Source organism: Triticum aestivum, chromosome 6A, assembly GCF_018294505.1.
Source record: "Triticum aestivum cultivar Chinese Spring chromosome 6A, IWGSC CS RefSeq v2.1, whole genome shotgun sequence".
Taxonomy (NCBI): domain Eukaryota; kingdom Viridiplantae; phylum Streptophyta; class Magnoliopsida; order Poales; family Poaceae; genus Triticum; species Triticum aestivum.
Genome location: NC_057809.1, coordinates 88,660,354 through 88,681,108, shown reverse-complemented (window position 1 = coordinate 88,681,108; position 20,755 = coordinate 88,660,354). Strand labels below are relative to the sequence as shown.

At 48.8% G+C, this 20,755-nt stretch overlaps 3 protein-coding genes across 4 annotated transcripts; 1 reads left to right on the top strand and 2 right to left on the bottom strand.

Annotated features, from left to right (window-relative positions):
- Window positions 1-1,052: 1,052 nt before the first annotated feature.
- LOC123130361 (glycine-rich cell wall structural protein 1.0-like) lies at window positions 1,053-1,955 on the top strand. The gene has a single exon (XM_044550275.1). It carries the CDS (start codon window positions 1,228-1,230, stop codon window positions 1,858-1,860), a length of 633 nt encoding a protein of 210 aa, XP_044406210.1. The 5' UTR covers window positions 1,053-1,227; the 3' UTR covers window positions 1,861-1,955.
- Window positions 1,956-9,886: 7,931 nt separating this feature from the next.
- LOC123132228 (dolichol kinase EVAN) lies at window positions 9,887-14,256 on the bottom strand. 2 transcript variants are annotated; one of them, XM_044551999.1, is made up of 14 exons: window positions 13,925-14,256; window positions 13,214-13,326; window positions 12,871-13,059; window positions 12,651-12,755; window positions 12,269-12,339; window positions 12,106-12,180; window positions 11,717-11,943; window positions 11,372-11,561; window positions 11,224-11,289; window positions 11,018-11,106; window positions 10,820-10,934; window positions 10,628-10,679; window positions 10,447-10,547; window positions 9,887-10,339 (listed from the first exon to the last, which is right to left on the bottom strand). In XM_044551999.1, the coding sequence occupies exons 1-14, from the start codon at window positions 14,116-14,118 to the stop codon at window positions 10,226-10,228; spliced, it is 1,701 nt and encodes a 566-aa protein (XP_044407934.1). In that variant the 5' UTR covers window positions 14,119-14,256; the 3' UTR covers window positions 9,887-10,225. The 2 variants fall into 2 exon arrangements, with proteins under 2 accessions (XP_044407934.1, XP_044407935.1); XM_044552000.1 differs by having other exon boundaries at window positions 9,887-10,276.
- A 437-nt stretch (window positions 14,257-14,693) lies between these two features.
- Window positions 14,694-20,444, bottom strand: LOC123132227 (splicing factor 3B subunit 1). The gene is made up of 3 exons (XM_044551998.1): window positions 16,461-20,444; window positions 15,668-15,723; window positions 14,694-15,016 (listed from the first exon to the last, which is right to left on the bottom strand). Exon 1 carries the CDS (start codon window positions 20,312-20,314, stop codon window positions 16,466-16,468), a length of 3,849 nt encoding a protein of 1,282 aa, XP_044407933.1. The 5' UTR covers window positions 20,315-20,444; the 3' UTR covers window positions 14,694-15,016; window positions 15,668-15,723; window positions 16,461-16,465.
- Between the last annotated feature and the right edge of the window lie 311 nt (window positions 20,445-20,755).

Genomic DNA, 20,755 nt, shown 5'->3' with positions numbered 1-20,755 from the left:
CAGAAGATTCTTGCAGGCGGTGACACACCTGCAAAGCAGCTTGAACGGATATGTAAATCTAGTACTTCCTCTATAATGAATATAAGAGCATTTATAGATCACTAAGCATTTATAGATCATTAATTTAGTGATCTAAATGATCTTATATTTATATACATAGGAAGTTACATGAAAACAAGCCGTAAAGGTCATGTGAAAGTACGCTATCGTGAATCGTCAAAGTATGTGGGAACGGTTGTGTCCATGTTTTCTAAAGACCAAAGCAACATACTCCTTGCCCGAATATGACGGCTAATGAAATCATTCCGTACACACGCTCAACTGTGATTATTTTTGTACTGGTCTACAATTAAAGATTTTGTGTATATTCAGCGCTGGTGCCACTTGTCTGGCCATATACTCACATTTTTGATCATTTGTGCGCCATTTCATTTTTATCTTCATTATTGTAAGTCGATTTGTCTGGTCTTGATGTCTTTCACGTTACGCAAACAAATATGAAGGACATTTCATATCGACAGACCCATAGACCTGAGTGGTCTGCTTTATACTCTCTCTCTCTCTCTCTCTCTCTCTCTCTCTCTCTCTCTCTCTCTCTCTCTCTCTCTCTCTCTCATAATGTAGTGTGTATAATATTTTTTCAAAAGTCAAACTTCATAAATTTTGACCATGTTTATGGGCACTTGCATCCACGGTACTAAATACACATCATTAGATATATCATGAGACATAATTTTATATTTAGTAGGTACTCCAGATGCAGATATTTTTTTCTTATATAAACTTGGTCAAAGTTTATGGAGCTTGACTTTTACGAAAATCTGTGTGCACCACATCATGGAACGTTGTGAGCAAAAATCTTACCCGAAACAACAATTCAGTAGCATTTCCCCTTCAATCCAGCCAAAAAATGTCTCAAACCTGGCTATATGCTACTTAACTGGAGATCAAAGTTCTAATCCCATAGATGATCATGTGGCTTAAGCTTGTTTTTGTTTTCTGGTAGCACAAACATGTGCACCTGAGAATTCTCTTGGCCAGTTGGCAATTGCTATACACCTCACTAGGATCAGATCACCTTTACTTTGTGGCTGCTTATTCCAGTATGGACTATGAGACATCGGCTTTACTTGTTCTATAAAAATCCACGCACTGCGCACAGCAGGGTCATCAGCAGTTCAGCACACCTACACAAGCAACTGTGCCGTTCATCCTTGCAGCTCCTCCATGGCCGCTCCCACCTCCTGCCGCCGTCTGGCCGTCTCAGCTATAGTGCTGCTGTGCGTTTCACTTCTCCAGCTTGCCCAAGCAAGGCTCCTACGGGAGGATAAAACCACACTGGATGACAGCAAGTCGTTCTCCATCAAAGGTGGCAGCGGGGAGGGTGGCGGCCGGGGCTTCGGTATCAGCATAGGCCATGGCGGGCACGACGTGTCCATCGCTGTCGGCGGTGGGCTTGGAGGCGGAGCTGGCACTACCCGTGGTGGCGGTGCAAGTGCCGGCGGTGGCGCGGGTGGAGGCGTTGGCATTGACGTGGGGCGTGGTGGTATCGATGTGGGGATCGGCGGAGGTGGGGGTGGGGCCGGTGGCGCCGGCGGTGTGCATGCAGGGGCTGGAGCTGGAGGTGGTGTCGGTGTCGGTGTTCACATCGGGCGTGGTGGGGTGAGTGTGAGCAACGGAGGAGGCGGTGGTGTTGGAGGTGGAAGTGGGGGTAGTGGCGGTGGCAACTCCGGTGGTGGTAGTGGCGTTGGCCGTGCTGGTAATGCAATGGGCGGTGGCGGAGGGTCTGGTAGCGCAAATGGTTCTACCGGAAGCGGAGAGGGTAGTGGAGTTGGGTCGGCCAGTGGAGGTACCGCTTAAGACGGAGCAATGGATATGGCATGGAAATTGTTGATGAACTAATATCTCAGAGAGAGATGTTGTATGTGTAAGGAGATGAAGATACTGCACATAAGCTCGTCGCACATGGTCTGGTTGAGTCAGAAATGCGTGTGATATGGCTATTGCATAGGAAGTTACACGTTGGGCCAGTGTGTGAAGTGCCCTGTGAGCAAATGGCTCACAGTTACAGTTGTAACGCTTGTTTGCTATGTGAAATCCCACATCACGAGCTGGGCGACGGCTAAGGCGACCGCGCCGCCCCCGCACCCTGTGCCCCGCCGCTCCGGCGGCCACAGCCACAAGCCATGGTGCCAGTATCCCGCGCATCCCCTGCTTCCCCTGCTTCCACAGCAACGGCCACCTCGTCCAGACCCCCTGGCTTCCCTACCCCACCGCCACCACCCTACCGGCTCCAAATCCCGTCCCCCAACGCTCGCCGCCCGACGCCGTCGGGTTCGTCCTTTGCCCCGAAAACTCCGCTCCAAGCCAACGCCAGCTCAAGTCAAGCTCTCACCGGCCGCTTTCAAGGAGGGCGTGTTACTGCCGCTGGTGGCGATGCGACGGTAGCGCCAGAGGGCCATTATGAGCGCGGCACCCCCTCCTTTGCAGATGCCGTGCGCGGCGCCCCGCGCCCTGCTGCGCCTGCTCTTCAGATCTTGCTAGAGGGGGCAAATCCTGCTCTTAATGTTCGCTGGGAGCTGGTCAAGCCAAGGTACTGGTGGAGGAACTCTTCTACCGGCTACAAGCATTCAAATCGCAGCTACCAGCCAGCTGGTTTCCATGGTGTTCAGTCTCACTCAAATTCAAGGCAGAAGAGGGAGAGAAGGCGCTGCTTCCACTGTCATTCAAGAGGGCATATTGCCATCAATTGCAGGGACCCCATCCGTTGCAACCTCTGCTCAAGAAGTGGGCACAAGGCCAAGAACTGTGAGCTGCGCTTTGGTCCCCCCGTCCCACCCCACCCCCTCCCGCTTCACCGACGGGTCCCCATCCGGACCGGCAGCTCCCCTCGTCTGAGACAGCCATGCCTCGGCCTGGGGACCCTGCGACACGCCCAGCTGAGGGCGCCGTGGTCATGGCGACCACACCCGCTTTGGAGCAGCAGGCGGCCTTCCTGCAAAACAATGCAGCAATCGTGTGGCTCGGTGGGAGGCGTCCTCGCGTGGCTGCCGCTGACATCGCCAACGTCATCCAGTCGCGCACCCACATCAGCAAGGAGTTCTTCGTCGTCATCCCGCACTATCCAGAAGATTTCTTCATCACCTTCAAGCATCAGCACCACCGCGACGCCGTCACCGTCGTGCCAGGAAGGATATTGGAGGGAGAGCTGGACATCCGCTTCTCCAACTGGTCACCGCGTGCTCATGCCGACGCGGTCAAGCTGCGCCACCATGTGCATCTCTGCCTGGAGAATGTTCCACTCAACGCGTGGAACGAGGAGGTCGCGCGCAAGCTCATCGGCGGCGCGGCCGTCACGCACTACTTTGATGCGGCCACGACCCAGAAAGAAGACGCGTCGTCGCTCAACCTCTGGGCTTGGACGGCCAATCCATCAGCGATTCCCAAGGTCATGTGGTTGACACTCATCGGCGGCAACGCGACCGGCAGCAGCATCATCGTCTCCAGCTCTGAGCCGCTCCCTGGCTTCAACTCTGCTGCGGCCAGCTCTTCCTCAACACAACAACAGGGGAGGCTTGGGCTCACGTACCGGGTGATCGTGCATCTCGACCTGCATGAAGACTTTGGTCAGGACGCTTCAACGCCGCGCTACCAGCACCAGTTCGACTGGCAATATGGGATCATTGATGGAGAGGTTGCCATCAGGGAGAGCAACCAAGGTGGACGACACAACAACGGCAACGACCGCCGTCGCCGCGACGATGACGACGACAAACGTCGCCGAGACAGAGACGACGCAGACCGACGTGGGCGCCCAGGCGAGCGCCAAGGGTCATGGTCCGACCGCTTCTTTCGTAGTCGCTCGCGCGCTGTGGAGGGGAGGCGCGACAGGGAGGACGACGGGATGAAGGAAGGCATGCTGAGGACCGTCGTGATCGTCACCGGGGTGCCGCACCTACGCCGGCAACAATTGTTCAAGGGGAGAGCACGCCGTTGGCCAGGCCGCATCGCGATGCTGCTGGTGCCCTGGTGTGGCGTCACATTCAGCAGCCTGGGGCTGCAGAAGCTGGCCTGGCCACGCTGCCTACTTCCCCAACGCAGGAGCGGGGACGCAGTCCCCATCGTCAGGTCTCACCACACGCGGCCAGGCAACGGTCTCGCAGCAACCTCACGCCACCCGGATCTCCCTCATCGGTGCTTCCGGCGATGCCAAGCTCAGAGGGCGGCCATGTCCCTTCAATGGACGCGCTCTCCGCCGGGGTACAGGCGGCCCTACAACTATGTTCACCGTGCCGTCTCGTCCAGCCTCTGTCTGTGGTTACGCCGCCTCATCCACCTGGTTTCGAGGCTCCCGTGGAGAGTGCGGTTGTGTCCGCCCCGACTGCCACTGAAGTAGACAGCTCGAACATCTTGGCTCCACTCTTCATGCAGGCCACAGCACCGCTGCTGCTTTTGCCTCCTGTCCAACAGTCAAGGGCACTCACCAACAGGTGCAAGACTCTGGCCGGGATGGACATCGACTGCAACGGTGGGTTCTCTCTTCGGGGGTCCAGTGCAAGAATCAAAGCGCGTCGCCGGGCCGCCCCTGCTGCCAAGGAGGCCTAGGCTTTTGTGTGTCGTGGTCTGGGAATCGTCAAAGATGGAGAGGATGTTGCTGAGCGCGCGATGAAAGAGCTCGCCGACCAGTTCAAGGATCAAGTCCCAGGAACGGTGATCTCTGCACTCAGGGCGCTGTTCCAACTTGACTCAGGTCGGGCTGCTGAAGTGGAGGACGCACTGCTAGAGCATGGCGGAGCTGCTGCACTGGACCATGACGGCGCCGTCAGCTCGGAGGTCGGCACTGGAGCCTGAAGCATTTCAAAGGCCCACCTGCTGTAGTTTTTTAGTTCATCATGTTAGCAAAACTTTCTGTGTCTCTGTTATGTTGTGGGGCTCATGTTTGTGTTATGAATCTACCCTGTTGGCATCAGTTGCTGTCCAGCATGCTGGTTCTATTGTGCCCTTTGTGGCTGCTATGTGAACTTGGCCTGGGAGGCTACTTTATGAAGACTGCTCTATTTCTCAATGGTAGAAAAAAAGATTAACATCATGAGTTGGAATGTCAGGGGGTTAAACTGCCCTGACAGACGTGCGACGGTCCATGAAACAATTTCCGCTTCTTCTTGCCACATTGTTTGTCTTCAGGAAACGAAAATGGCATGTATTGATCAATTCCTTGCTTGCTATCTCGGCGGCAACCGGCTCCGTAGCTTTGCTCAAAGGCCCGCCAATGGCACTCGCGGTGGCTTAGTCATGCTCTGGGATGACTCTGTTATTGAGGTTTCAAATGTGAGGACATCCGAATTTTGTCTCTCCGCCAACGTAAACATCCGCAACTCTGATTCGCAGTTTTTGATCACATCCGTCTATGGCCCAACGGATTCCGGCCGGAAGAATGATTTTTTCGGAGAGCTGGTGGCCCTGAAGCCAAATGCCGGAGTCAAGTGGCTTGCTCTCGGTGACTTTAACCAAATTTACCGGGCACGAGACAAAAATAAGAGAAACATCAACATTAGCCGGATAAACCGATTTAGAGCAGCGCTGAATCTTGGTGAGCTCAAGGAAATCCACTTACAGAATCGTCGGTTCACTTGGAGCAATGAAAGGGAGAACCCGACCTTGTGCAAACTCGACTCCTTCTTTTGCAATTCTGAATGGGACATACATTTTGACTCACACATCTTGCATGCCCTATCAAGCTCCCTGTCTGATCATTGCCCCCTTCTTCTTGCCGATGACAGTGGCCCTCGGCGACCTCGCACGTTCAAGTTTGAGAATTTCTGGACAAGAATCCCAGGATTTATGGATGTTGTGCAACAGGCTTGGCAAGAACCAATCTCTCACTCGGAGCCCTGTCATGTTTTATTCCATAAGCTAAAGAATACGAGCTTGCATCTGTCTAGATGGAGTAAGGGACTCTTCTCCAAGGCCAAGCTTCATCTTCATGCGGCCTTGCTTATCATCCTTCAACTTGACATTGCTCAAGAATCTCGCCCTCTCTCCCATGATGAGCAGGACCTCCGGATTAGGCTGAAGAGGCGGGTCATGAGCCTGGCTGTGTTAGAGAGGGCGCGTAAGAAGCAGTGTGCTCGCATTTCCAACATCAGAGAGGGCGACGCTAACACCAAGTTTTTCCATCTGAGGGTCAATGGTAGACGGCGCAAGAACCACATACACCGGTTAAAGCATAACAATGGGTGGGTCACCGACCACTTGGAGAAGGAAACTATTGTGCATAATCATTTCTCCAGCGCCATTGGAAGAGGCACGCCAAGGAGTCGGGATTTTAATTGGGCAAATATTGAAATGGGCCAAGTTGATTTGGAAGGTCGTGATTCACCTTTCACTGAGGAGGAGGTCAAGTGCACCATTGATCATATGCCGTGCGACAAGGCACCCGGCCCGGATGGCTTTACCGGTGCATTCTTTAAGTCTTGTTGGGATATCATTAAGGTGGAGGTCATGGTTGTGATTCATAACTTTGGCAACCTACATGTAGACAACTTCCAATGGCTCAACTCCGCTAATATTGTGCTTCTGCCCAAGAAGGATGGGGCAGAAGACATCACTGATTTCCGGCCCGTTAGCCTCATCCATGCCATTGCCAAGATTGTCTCCAAGATGCTTGCAGCGAGGCTTAGCCCACACATTAACAACCTCATATCCAACGCCCAAAGTGCTTTCATAAAGAAGAGAAGCATTCATGACAACTTCATGTACGTTAGAAACCTTACACGCCGCCTCCACAAGAATAAGACTCCATCACTCCTTTTCAAACTGGACATCCGAAAAGCTTTTGACTCGGTCCGGTGGGAATATGTCCTTGATATTCTTCAGCGGCGCGACTTCCCTAGCAGATTTCGTGACTGGATTGCTGCCCTTCTTAGCACCTCATCATCACGGGTGCTCCTCAATGGGGTTCCCGGTTCTCCGATTAGCCACGGGAAGGGCCTACGGCAAGGAGACTCGATGTCACCGCTTCTTTTTGTTATTGCAATTGACCCGCTACAACAACTGCTCAACTCAGCCACTCGGATTGGGCTTCTGCACAAGATTAGAGGGCGTGGCACCATTATTCGGACATCACTCTATGCTGACGACGCGGCTGTCTTTGTGGCGCCAATTCGGGAGGATATTAGAAACCTGGCCGACATCCTGGAGGGGTTTGGTGAGGTCACAGGGATGCACACAAACTTTCACAAGAGCTCCGTGGTGCCTATTCGGTGTCGACACTTGGATTTGGACGCCATACTTGAGGACATGCCAGCCACTCGAGCTTCTTTCCCCATGAGATATCTCGGATTGCCGCTTTCTGTTTGGCAACTTAAGCGAGTGGACTACCAACACCTGGAGGACAAAATTGCGAACAAGCTTGTGCCTTGGGAGGGCATGCATATCACCTCCATTGGACGTGGGGCTCTTGTGAAGTCGGTCCTCACCTCCCAGGCCATCCACCACCTCACCCCACTCATTGTGCCACCATCCGTTCTCCAGAGCATCAACAAGATTGAGCGTGCTTACCTTTGGGCGGGCACGAAAAAGGTCTCCGGAGGGAAGTGCAAGGTTAATTGGGAAATGGTCTGTAGGCCTACTCACCTAGGAGGATTAGGTGTCTTACATCTTGACAAATTTGCCAGAGCTCTCCGGTTGCGTTGGCCATGGTATGAGTGGCATGACCCAACGAAGATTTGGGTTGGTTCGGGAAACCCATGCGACAAAGAGGACATGGATCTTTTTTATGCTCTCACCACCATCACAGTTGGCAATGGGGAAAGGACGCCATTTTGGGACGCACCGTGGCTCAGCGGCAAGAAGCCAATTGATGTTGCACCCCTCATATACAAGATCTCGAAGCGCAAAAGTTGGAAGGTTAGTAGGGCCTTGCACGATGATGCGTGGATCAAGGCCATCGACATGCATTGTGAGCTGACTTGGAATCATGTGACTCAATTCGTTGAACTGTGGTCTCTGCTCTCTCATATAAACATCTCCCAAGACGTCCATGACACCATCATTTGGAAGCTCTCCCCTAATGGGGAATACTCGGCCAAATCAGCATATAAGGTGCAATTCATGGGAGCTATCCTCACGCCCATGAACAAGGTCATTTGGAAAGTCTGGGCACCCCCCAAGGTCAAATTCTTCGCATGGCTAGCCATCCAAAATAGGGTGTGGACGGCTGACCGCCTAGAGCGGCGCGGGATGCAAAATTGTGGTCTCTGCCCGTTATGCAAGAGGGAGTTCGAGTCCACCGCTCACCTTTTCTACAGATGTCGGTACACTATGCGGTTGTGAAGGCTGATTAGAGATTGGTTGCAAATTGGCGATATCAACACCAACCAGTGGGCGGCTCATCACTCTCTCAGTAGTTGGTGGACTCATATGGCCAGGCGCAGCAAGGCTATGGCGACCCTCACCTTGCTCACCACCTGGACTATTTGAAATGAGAGAAATGCAAGGGTCTTCCAGAAGAAATCGACGCCCCCCCAAATTATCTTGCGAAACTTGAAGGAGGAAGCTAGGCTCTGGGTGCTAGCGGGTGCGAAACGCCTGAGTAATTTGATACGCGAGAGTAATGACTTTGTATTCAGTGGGCCTCATGTGGCTTCGACTTAAACCTTGTCTCTCCCCTTAATTAATGAATGAGCCAAATCTTTTGCCTTTGCGTTAAAAAAAAAATCCCACATCACACACGATCGTTTCTGGCGCTCGTTTGCTATGTTGTGGCACATCGCACACGATTTTCAGTAACTACAATATCTGATGTGTCTGGACATTATGTAAGCTCGGCTCACATTAGAAACCATAAACCTCTTACTCTGACACATCCCTCTCAACGAGACAATGCCTTTCTCTTTCTCTGTCTAAACATGATGGTGTGATGTGAGTGGAACAACGCCTCTTCATCTGGCTTGCCAGATCTGGCCCCAAGGAAAATGTCGAGTGACACGTCAAAGAGTAGGAGGGTGTGGCGCAACATGAGGTCCCCAGCACAAGAGGACGCAAGGAGGTCGGACGATCGGGCGGCTCGTGTAAGAAGACACCAGGAGGACATGGGACTGTGAGGCTGAAGCAAGTGCCATAGGAGAGAAAATCGATGCCTCCATCACCCCCATTGCAGGGCGATTCGTGGGCAGCGCAGTGGTCTTGTGCCTGCTACCGGAGCCGGCAACTAGACCGAAGGACGAGAATGGTCGCGATGAACCTGACCCTGCCCCTAAGCCACCTCCTGAAATTCCCCGAGATACTTACCGACCTTCATGTCGATGATCTTGCTTGTGAACCAACCATCAAGCCATTGATTGCCAGATTAAGTTTTGTTATATCTTTAGTACTCCCTCCATTCACTTTTGTAAAACCTTTTAGACATTTATTAAGACAGCATCTAAAATAGTTCAATTTCAGCTCTCTTAAACGACTTACAAAAGTGAACAAAGGGAGTAGCTAAATTCACCTACTGCTAATGTTGAATTTTGCCATGGTTAGTAGTTAATTCATGTAATGTCATTTACAAATGATTTTATACAATCATTTTGCTAACTAAGTAATTTTTGCTATCGCTAGCAAACAAATGCAATAATGCCACTGTTAAATGGCTTTTATATGCTACTCTTCTAATTTATTAAGTAGTAACTTATATTTGTTCTATGGCTAGTAATTAATAATTAAGCTTATGCTATAGTAGTTGCTAAAATGAACTTATGGTGCTGTTTTGCAATTGGTCTACCTTCTTGCTTCAATAAAGAAGGGGGAAATGATGGCTCGACTTCGCTTTCATTTCTCAGCCCAACAGATTGTAAAATCAACGGTTTTCACAACAGCATGACCATAATATCCACACTCATCATTACTTCATACAACTCGTATTTTGATGCGCCCAACAGAAGATCAAAAGAGTTGATGGAACGGAACCACTCCAAGATAAGCTGCTGTTACAAACTTACAGTTACAGCATAGAGCTTCATCTGTACCAAAGATGTCCTCTACTGAAGTACTCCATATTCACTAATTCTATTTTCGTATTCTTATACCTAAGCCTACACTTTAGATCAGAGGTGGTACAAAGGAGTACCAAGGAGGCAAAGAGATCAAATGACTAGCTATTGCCTTGCTGTACTATATATATTAGCAGGAACCAAAAAGAGGACCTCAAGGTCAGTTGGATGTATAACAGGTTGCTCTTGCTTTATAGACATAGAAGGCTATAGAATACAAGGGGTATGAAAGCGTTATCCAGCTGGGTCGTATACGCTTCAAGTAATAAGCTCAAAGTCACAGCTAATGAAAGTGACAACCAGTGCTGTGCCAACATAAGAAAACGGTCAGTGGGAGTTTTTATCTAAATTGTGTTGCATGTTCTAGCATAAAGCTTTGGTCGGTTCGGTGCACGAAATTAAGAGATCGAACCTGTGAAAGAATGTATCCGCTTGAAGCTAAGAGTGTCACCAAGATTGAGCAGGCTGCCAGTACAGAAGTTATGCCTGCTGCCGTGCCTTCAATTGTTTTCTCTAACATTTCAGGAAACATGCATAAGTGATCAGCAGACAAGTGCGGAAGGACCAAAGAAATATAAGAAAACCGAACTCACTTCCTGTCTTGCTCCATCTTAGGACACCGTACTTGTACCCTATCATTGATGCCTGGGTGCAAATCAGAGAATACATCAGATATAACACAGTACAATAGGGATTGTTTTTCCTCAGACACGCACCAAAGTGCACGTCATTTTGTATTAGAAGAAGGCGTAGAGTAAGGAATATTAACAGGCCACTGGACCTACCATTGTATCACCTATCCCTAAGCTGAGAATTCCAGCAAAAGGGGCTAGGGGTCGATCATTGAATCCAGATGACATCCACTTAGGAAGTGCGCAGCCCAGTAAGAGTGAGAAATGACTGAAAAAATCCAATAAAATACGTTATATCCTACAGTGAAAGATGTAAAATATGGAAAAGAAAGACTACTAAAGCACACTTACCTAATAATTAGAATCTCAGAATCGCGATGGTCAGTGAAAGCGTTCATGAATTGATGTATGGTATGCCCAAGAGGGTATACTTCCCAAACCTGAGGACATAGTTGAACATTTGTGGAAAAATGAGCACAACTTGGCATAATAGATACTATTGAAAGGGAAAAGGGAAGAGAGTGAGGAAGGACGTAGGAGAATCAAAAGATTCTTACACGAATCATCTCCAGTATTAAGAAAAGAGCAAATGCGGCACCAAATGCCAAGTCCAAGAAAGCAGGCTGCAAAGCATAGATCAAAATTTATTACAATAACTTTCGAAATATACTAGTGGGATTAGATTAGAGAAGATGTATACATTACCTGAAATATAACGGCAGGAGAGAAAATCAGGACAGCAACAAGATGATAATACTTGCGCAAAAGAATTCTCTCTGTTTTGCTTTGCTTTGATATACTGTAGAACCTTCTAATTGATACACATATGACAAATATCCAGTATGCGCATAAAAGAAGCCGTTCATCTGAATTGGTGAACATGTAGTTAAGAACCCTGTGAAATAATGAGCCATTAAGCAAACAACAAAATCAGTATCTGTAAATATACAGAAGATTTTCCGAGAAAGAACAGAGTGCAAAGTTAAAATGTTAATTCCACTACTGATGAGTGGTATGCTCTTCCCATGAAAGTCAAACGGTGATTCTTACCAAACAAACGGATGGACTTCAAGACCTTGAACAAGCCGCGTCCATGACGGCACTAAGAACAGTAACACCAACAACAACGAGACATAAAATACAGCAGAGCCTGCTCTTTTTTCTACTCGTTTCTCAATTGCTTGTGTTCGTTGCTTGCCCAATGTTCGACAGTAAACCCAAACTTGAAGAGAACTTTTGTACAGCAAGGGAAGTAGAAAGAGACCAAGCAAAAAACCCTGCCAAAAGAAGTACGAGATGTAAATGCTATTAAGCTCAAGCCAGACGTAAGAAATAACAGGGAAGTAGAAAAAGACCAAGCAAAAACCCGTGCCAAAGGAAGTACGAGATGGAAATGCTATAAAGCTCAAGCCAGACGATCAAAATAACAAATACCCTACCTGAATAACGGTGGCTATCTCGCTTTGAGTTCCAGGTGTGTGTATGAATGCCCCTGGTGATGCAGAGAACTCCATCTGCCAGTGCAATTAAAATGATACAGGCCATCAGATTTGCTCTTTTTTTATAGCAAACATATAGTTAGGATTTACGAACAATTCACACCTTTGAAAGAGTACGAGCCAGAATATCACCGAAGTAAACAACGAGACCACTTGACACCAGAAGTCCCTCCCCTGGAATAAACAGAAGAGTGTGAATAAGAAAAAGGTTGCACTTCCAAGTCAAAATGAAGAGGAGATATACTAATAAATTGCACTACTAAACAAGATCCATACAAAATAGTTGGCCTTACATGCAAAAGATACTAAACAAAGTGAGGGCAATTGCAATCGTTCTTATGTGCATATATATTTCTGCATGGGATTTATCTTAATCCATAAGGTATCTTGGAAAAATGTATAAATGCATGTAAGGATATGCAATCAGATATAAACAGAAGAATAGAAATAAAGATCTAATTACATCTTAGACTTCAGGTACAAACCAAAAGATGAACATGAAGGGAACTTCTCTAGAATGTGCTTGATCAAGATCACAGCAGCCACTCCATGGCAGAGCAGATACCCATTTTTGGTCATCGCTAACAGACCTACAATAAATTCAACACAATTATTTTGTCAAATCCTTCTCATCTTTCGACTTGAATTAGATTTAAAAAACACAATGTAATTATCATTGAATGCAGATAAATACTTGCACGTTACCTCCATCAGTCTTCACTAGGAAGAACAGCAAGAATGTCACTAGATATAAAACTACCATCAATGAACCATATTTCAAAGTTTTAGAAATCTCATTGTTGGCAGACTGACGTAGATGCCAAAGGAAGAAAGCCAGCACACTGACACAGCTGATGGATACTGCCCAATACTGCATTTCGAGGTATGCAAATTCTGGCCACATAAACCAAAATATATGTGGTTAGTGAACTGTATGCATCACGAAAAAAAGGTGTTCAATACACATGGATAAAATAGAGGATAACTGCACTTCACAAGGCATCTGACTTGTGAATTGTTGATGAAAACAATAAATTTAGGAACATACCTTGTGCTCCATTAGGATCTGTCGGTAAGATCCTCGAAAGCTGGATTAACCGTGCAAGCATGACACAAGGCAAAGTAGTTGCGCCAAGAAGAATGCCTGATGAAGCACCTGGCCTGGAGGGTATATGCATCAGACAACAAGCGCTAGGTGCAATTTTATTTTGTAGCTTGCCACAAAAGAGGCGATAAAATGAAATAGCCACATAACTCAAACACGATGTAGAGTGAAGGTGCACAATTGGGATTGCGCATCATAAGATCTAGACTAAATTTCAACAGACCCCTGAACTTTTACATTCTACTCAGGGATGGTCGCTAAGCCAAGGGCAAGCCGCATTTCTACTGCGTATGCTAAATCAATGACTCGAATCGACCGAGGATTAAGCTCCTATCTGCACCACCATCATCCCCAGCGCATCTGCCAATGCCCTAACCACACCACCGATTATTCCCCAATCGTGTTGGCAACCCATTGAAATGAGGCTCGTCTTGACCAATTCGCACTAGAGATTTTTTTTTATTTTTTTTTGCAGGAGAACCGCATGCGCCTGCCAGCAATTCGAGCTCATCTATACGCACACATTCTTCTGGCGGAGGAACCGAACGAGACGAAATTTACACTCTGGGAAATCCGCCTGGGTGGCCGAATCGCGATGATTTTGTTTAATCCCGTGGGATGGGATAGGAACGAGGCGAGGGAGAGCGGCCGCACCTTGTCCTGAACCGGCGGAGCGGGGAGGAAGGGGCCGCGGCGGAGCGGTCCACCGCGAGCTCGACGGCGAGGGCGGCCCCCGCGAGGAGCGCGAGCGGGGCCGCGAGGCGAGCCGGGGCAGCGAGCGCGACGCGCGCGGCGAAGAGGAAGACGACGAGGCGCTCCCCCGTGAGCAGCGCAGAGGAGGACGCCATGGGCGGTGCCGGCGAGCCCGATCCGGGCGGGGAGGGAAGTGGCGTCGGAGACACGGCCGATGATGGGCGGGCTGGCCAGCAGTTGGTTGCGCTCGCGCGCCGCGTGCGCGTGGTTTCTGGGACGCTTGGTTTGGTTTGGCTGGGACGCTTGGTTTTGGGTGGTGCGGTGGGTCACGGTTCGGTCTCGGTCAGAATTGGCGGTCGGCGAGACCAGGTCACCACGGCCGCTCGCTCCTTCCCACCACAACAGCATGCCGCTCAAACACGACATATCGGCGTTTGCGTCGCTGAAGATCGTGAATTTGCTGGTGGTGGCACTGCATGGGCTACACACATATCCGGTGAAATTATCTAAAATGTACTCCCTCCGTCCCAAAATAAGTGATTGTACTAGTTGAGTCATTTATTTTGAAACAAAAGGAGTATCATAACTAAACTACTGCTTGAGAAATCGTTAGAAGAGTAATAAATACACACACGATGCATTTTGCTATGGTTCAAGCAAATTGAACATCAGTCCAAGAATACTCCGCCAGAAACATGGATTCAGCAGAGGTGTTTAACACAAAAGGTGATCAACAGTAAAACAGCGCAAGCTAGGCAAGCATTCCAGACATAATCATGCCACAGCACACATAGTACAGAGCTTGATGGTTTACAGCGTTACAAAACATCGCTAAAACAGAGTTTTGACAGCAGAGGCTGGCCATCATAACCAAATATACATGATAAATAAGATGATATTGGTGCTACTGTGATTTTATTGTCTTCGCTACTAACGACTTGATTTCACATATTATCAGCTGCGGCGAAATTAACATGCTGTTCTGCCCTTACGTCGCCTGGCCGCAGATCCAGATAAGAAGACTCTTCGGCGTAACACTTGGAAAGAAATACCCTGAAAACAAAACAGTTCTGCAACAGTTAGTCCATAGGACTCCAGCAGTAGGTTAAAGCAGTACAGTAAACCAGGACAAAAAAATGTATTTCTTAAAGATTGCACCCCCTTCAGGAAGCAACAAGCCTGCAAATACAAAAATGCAGCTTCATAAAAACAGACTTCGCAAGAACAAACAGCACCATTTCAAATAAATGTGAGCACTAATTCAAATACCACCCCAGTTCAAGCTTCACATGCATCTGCATTGATGCATGTGGATGACGATACATGCACATCCTGCCTGCCAATGCGTTTGCATATCAGATTCTTGCTTTTGTATTATTTGTAGTAGAGAGCAAAAGAAAATACAACATACAGCAAAATGCAAAACGTGACGACACAGATTAAACACCACTTGCTACTGCTCGCATGCTAAAATGACATATACAGCTGATTCTATTTAAACTGAGCAAAGCTATTTGTTTAAACATACACTCAATGGGTCAGAGTGCTACTCCCTGTACAGCTGATTCTACTTTAACCGAGCAGCTATTTACTACCTTGACGGAATTTATACATTTTAGCCGAAAACATGCATATGCCATACAAAAATACATGTCCATGATGAACTGCAAGCAGAATGTACAGCATCATATACAGATTCGTTACCTGGACATAAGATACTCCTCAAAATGTGAAGTCTTCACAAAGCAGGATATGTAAATCTACAGGACAACACAACAAAATGACACCAATCTTAGATATTTATTAAGAGTTCGGGACTAATGTAAAACTGAAAGTAATACAATAGAAGACTGTGTAATATTTTAAGAATCTACGCAAATAGATAAATGAGCATGAAACAAAGAATCTTGACACCAGTTGAATACAAAGGCAAGAAAGTAGATGTGAAAGAAGAGGAAAAGAAACAACTACCCACTAACAGAATTTGTTTTACTACCTGCATCCACCTTTTGTTAAACAGGACAACATACATGTTTGGAGTTTAAAGATTTTCATGCTCAAGTCTTGACAATGTAAAATTGATCTGAATGTGTTCCTGTTCTAGATTTTGCACTTCAAACTATAGTTGCAAATTCTGAGGGAGCTGAATGAAATTAAATAATAACTATTACCAGAGTTTCGATCCATTTCTGGCTGAGTTTTTTTTTCTCTTGAAATACTAGGGAGAGACCTAGTGAGCATAGTGCTCAATAACTGCAGGTTAAAAGTTGTTGTCCGTATTGGAGTAAACATTACTCCAAAAGCTTAAGAACAGCTAACTCCTACAAGTATAGTCTGGATCAAAAGGAATTGCTGAATTAAGCACCCAAAACTAGTAAACATAAAATGCATCAACCAATATTACAAACTTATTTCATATCTTGGCAGAACTTTTCAGTAGCTACTCAAACATTACAGATATTACAGTGAGAAATACAAAATAAGAAATAAGACTCACATTGATCACACAAACATGGCTAGCTCTGGACGGCTGAAGATATTGTCTCCATCATCGCCTAGTGCAGGATAAGAGGCAACAAGTGCATCTTGTGCACCAATATACAGCGAGTTATAGATCTTCCAATATACTTCACGTACTTTCCTTGCTGGATGGAAAAGGCCTTGGAGGCAATAATTCAGAACCACAGCTGCACCTAGAGCAACTCGCATCCCCTCAATAGCCTCCATGACGGCATTTATAACATGGGGAGATGTCTCGAATATGTTGGGCCAGATATAGTTAAGCAAATGGACAAGAGCATCCTCACAACCCAAGCCAGCAACTCCCAGAGCCATATGCTTAACAGCAGATGCAGCAGTCTGCCTGTGAACCAGATCCCTGTCCATTAGGGCATCTTCGAGCAAGGGAGTGACAGCATATATGTAATCTTTGCCCATCTCGCCAATATACTCAAAGAGGAAAGAGAGAGACTTCAATACACCATTCTGAACATTTAGCTCCGGAACTCGGTACTCATTCATGAGGGCGGGCAAAACGGTGAAAGGCGAGCAAGTTTCAGCAACAATAGCAATTGCTACAGTGGTGCAGACACGGTTCTGTCGCTCCTGCACCTTCAAGTTATTCAACAGAGTGGCCAACACGTCCTGTGGCCCAATTGCCTTGGCAATATAACCAAATGTGTTCACAGTGGCTCTTCTGATACCCTTCTTGTGAGCCTTCAACATTTCCAGCAACTCAAAACAAATCCTCATCCACTCCCTAGCTGGAACAAATTCTGCTCCACGATCAGCAATCCTACCAACTAGATCAATGCAGTTCTCTTGGACCTTCTCATGCCTATTCTTCAAGATGGGAGTCAGACGAGGAAGGAGATCCTTGATCGGAGGCGTCATCTTAGTCATACCAATAACATTCACGATAGCCTTCAATGCTCCGAGAATTGAACCCAGCACCTCAGGATACTCCTCTCCCAGGTACTCATACAGCACAACACCCAGGTGACCCATAAGCTGCTCCTCCTGGCACTGCTTCATAACAATAGCTATCCTTGAGATCAGATCAGCAGCTTGCTGCCTAACTTTCGCACTCTTGTTGTTCAACCGCCACTTAATGGTACCACATATCTGAGGAAGGTAAGGCTTGACCCTCTGCCCGAGCGCATTCACAACAGCTCCAAAACCATTAAGCATGACATTTGCATCATCACTTGTCTGCTCTTGGAAAGCATACAGGATGCCATCAATAAGCAGCTCCTCCAGACGAGGATCAATATCCGAGGCACCCAAGTTGGCCACCACCTTCTCAATTGTTTCCATCACCATTCTCCTATAAGGCTCACTTTCATCTTTCAGATCCTCAACAATCTTCCCAACGATACCAGTCACTCCCACCTTGTTTGCCATCTCTACTGTTGTTTCCACAAGTTGCTTATAGTTCCTACGATCTAGGGCCATTCTCCTAACCCAGAAGTGTTTGAAGAAGTCTGGAAGGATGTCACTCCGGATATAATCAGCCTCCACACCCTCTGTACTGACACACTGCTTAACAACCTTCAGGACAATCTTCTTCATCTCTTCATCTGGGGACTGGAACTCTCTAATCAGGACTTGCATCACCTCCTTCGTGTAGTAACTGGCATACAGAGCATCCATAAGAGGGATGATGAAACCAATAGCCTTCAAGAAGGCAGCAAGGACCTTTCCACGGTGAGATCTGATACCCTTCCAGAGAGGTTTCAACACACTATCAAAACTTTCAATACCGTAGGGTGCGGCAGCTTCAGCAAGTGCAGCAAGAGATAGGGCAGTGATCGTCCGCACTTTCTGGTTCTCGTCGCTTAGACCATGCTCAATGATCTCAACTAGGTTCTTAAGGTGAGGCAGAACAGCGCAGCCCATGAGAATAGCAATCTGCTGAACAATCTTGATACCAGTGTGCCGAGCTTGCCAGGACTTCTTACTCTGACAAACAGCCTTCAAAAATGGGAGGAGGGCCGGGATACCCAAAGCAGAAGCCACCACACTGAATGCCCTAGCAGTCGTATTCCTCACATACTCGTCAATGTTATCAATATCCGGTCTCATGGCAGCAATCATAGTAGCAAGACCGGCAGCTTTGCTAAGATTTGAGATAATCTCCCTGCCCTCAACACGAGCATAGTAATCCTCATCAATCAAAAGTGGCTCGATAACAACAAGAATCTTGTGCACAAATGGACGGACCAGCTCATCCAGCTTATACAGCACCCTATCAATGACCTTCACCAGGAGATGCCGCTCCTGGTCCTCAAGTGTTGGCTGCATGAGCAATGGCAGGATTTTGTTGAACAATGGGCCAGCACCAAACTCGCGTGCTTTGTCCGTGAGCTGCCGGAGTGCTGTCTTCCGCTGTGGGGGTGTGCCGTTCTTTACCTTGAGCAGGAGCTTCATGATTTTTCTCTCCTTCTGCTCCTCTGGCGTTAGCTGCTCCTCCTCGTCCTCATTCAGCAACGTCCCAAAGTACTGGTAGTCCTCTGGCTTCATGAGGGGCAAACCAGGACCCAAGTCCTTGGGCACATCAAAATGCTGTCCACGGTTCTCCTCTGGAATAGCATACATTGGTGTGCCCAGAGGTGTTGGCGTAGCAAGCAGCTTCCTTGCTGGGGTACGTATGGGCTGGTATGAAGCTGGAGGCTCAAGAATCTTGTATCCCTCCTGCGGGAACATGGAGTCAAGCTCCTCATCAGTGAGAGGCCTGTTCCGCTCCTCAATGTCCCGCTCCCACCGCAAGAGCTGGTACTGCTCCGGAGTCATCGGGCCACGAGCAGCAAGGTGACCAGGTGTTGGCGTGGCAAGGTTCTCTGCTCCGAATGGTGTTTGCCCAGGAGTGTTGAACCCAGCAGGTGTCGCTGCTGTACCACCAGGTGTTGCACTCCCCATACTTGCTGGTGTCTCATCCCACCTAGATCTCTGCTTCTTGGGTGTTGGTGTGACAAGCCCACCAGGCAGCTTAGGAGTAGCATCCCATGCCCCAGAAGGGGTGGCTCCTGGAGTAATGCCACCGGCTGCAGGAGTTGCATCTGCGTCAGCCATCCTCCCTGGAGTTGGAGTCTCATCCCACCTATTCCTCCTCACAGAGGGCGTTGCATCTCCAACACGGCCAGGAGTGGCGTCCCAGCGCCCAATCCCAGGAGTTGCATCAGGGGCATCCCAGTCTGAGGTCTTGGACTTCTTGGCCCCAGCAGCAGCATCGCCGTCCTGCGACTGATCCCACCTATTGCGCCGTTTGGTCGCGGCTGGCTGCGGCTGAGGCGCAGCCTTCTTCTCCTTGGCCTTCTCCTCCTCCTCCTTCTTCTTCTTGGCGATTTCCCGCAGCACGTGCTCCTTCTCCTGCTGCACCTTGCTCTCGCGCATGGCATCGGCGTAGGTTCGGACGGAGGGGTCCGGGGTGGCCTCCCCGGACGCGAAGGCGTCGTGGCGCTCGGGCGAGATGATGCGGTCGAGGCGGCGGCGGCGGTAGTCGTCCTCGCGGTCGATGATGCGCTGGGACCTCTTGGCGGGCATCCCGTCGTCGTCCTCCGAGCGGGGGATGTCGGCGGCGGCGACGGCGTGGCCCGTGTAGGACGCGAGACGGCGCACCGCGGGGTTGGCGGCGGAGGGCTCGGCGCTGTCGTCCTCGGGCGCGTCGTCCTCGGAGGCCGGGATGGAGGTGTCGTAGCCGGCGAAGCGGTCGGAGCCGGAGCCGCCCCCGCCGTAGAGGTCCTTGTCGAAGGTGACGGAGGAGACGGCCATGGGCGCGCCGGCCGCCAGGGCCTCCTCCAGCTTCCGGCGCTCGTCCTGCGCGCGCGCGAGCTCCGCGTCGATCCCGTCCATGGCGGCGGCGCGGGGCTAGGGTTTCGCGAGAGAGGGGTGGGGGGACGCGGGGGGGGATTGGGTGGAAGGGATGGTTTGGACTTGGGAAGTTTGGGATCTGGCAAAGTACGAGTAGATCGCAGAGAAGTCTGGCCTCTGGGCCGTTGATTGATCTGGCAAAAAAGGAACCGCCTTCTTTTCTGGGGCACGGAATATGACCGGCTTTTTTTTAGGACGGAGTGAACCGACTTAAAATCAAACAAAAAAAATCAAGAAATTATTATTATTATTATTTTGCGGGTGAATTCAAGGAATAAATTAGGAGTAACATATTTTTGGGATATGGATAACTTTATTTCCTGGCAAAGTATCCAGTGAAAATAGGTATTCAGTGAAAACCTGAAAATTCCATCATGGCCCATGAAACGTGGCGGCGTATAAGATTGAGGCGTATAAGATTTT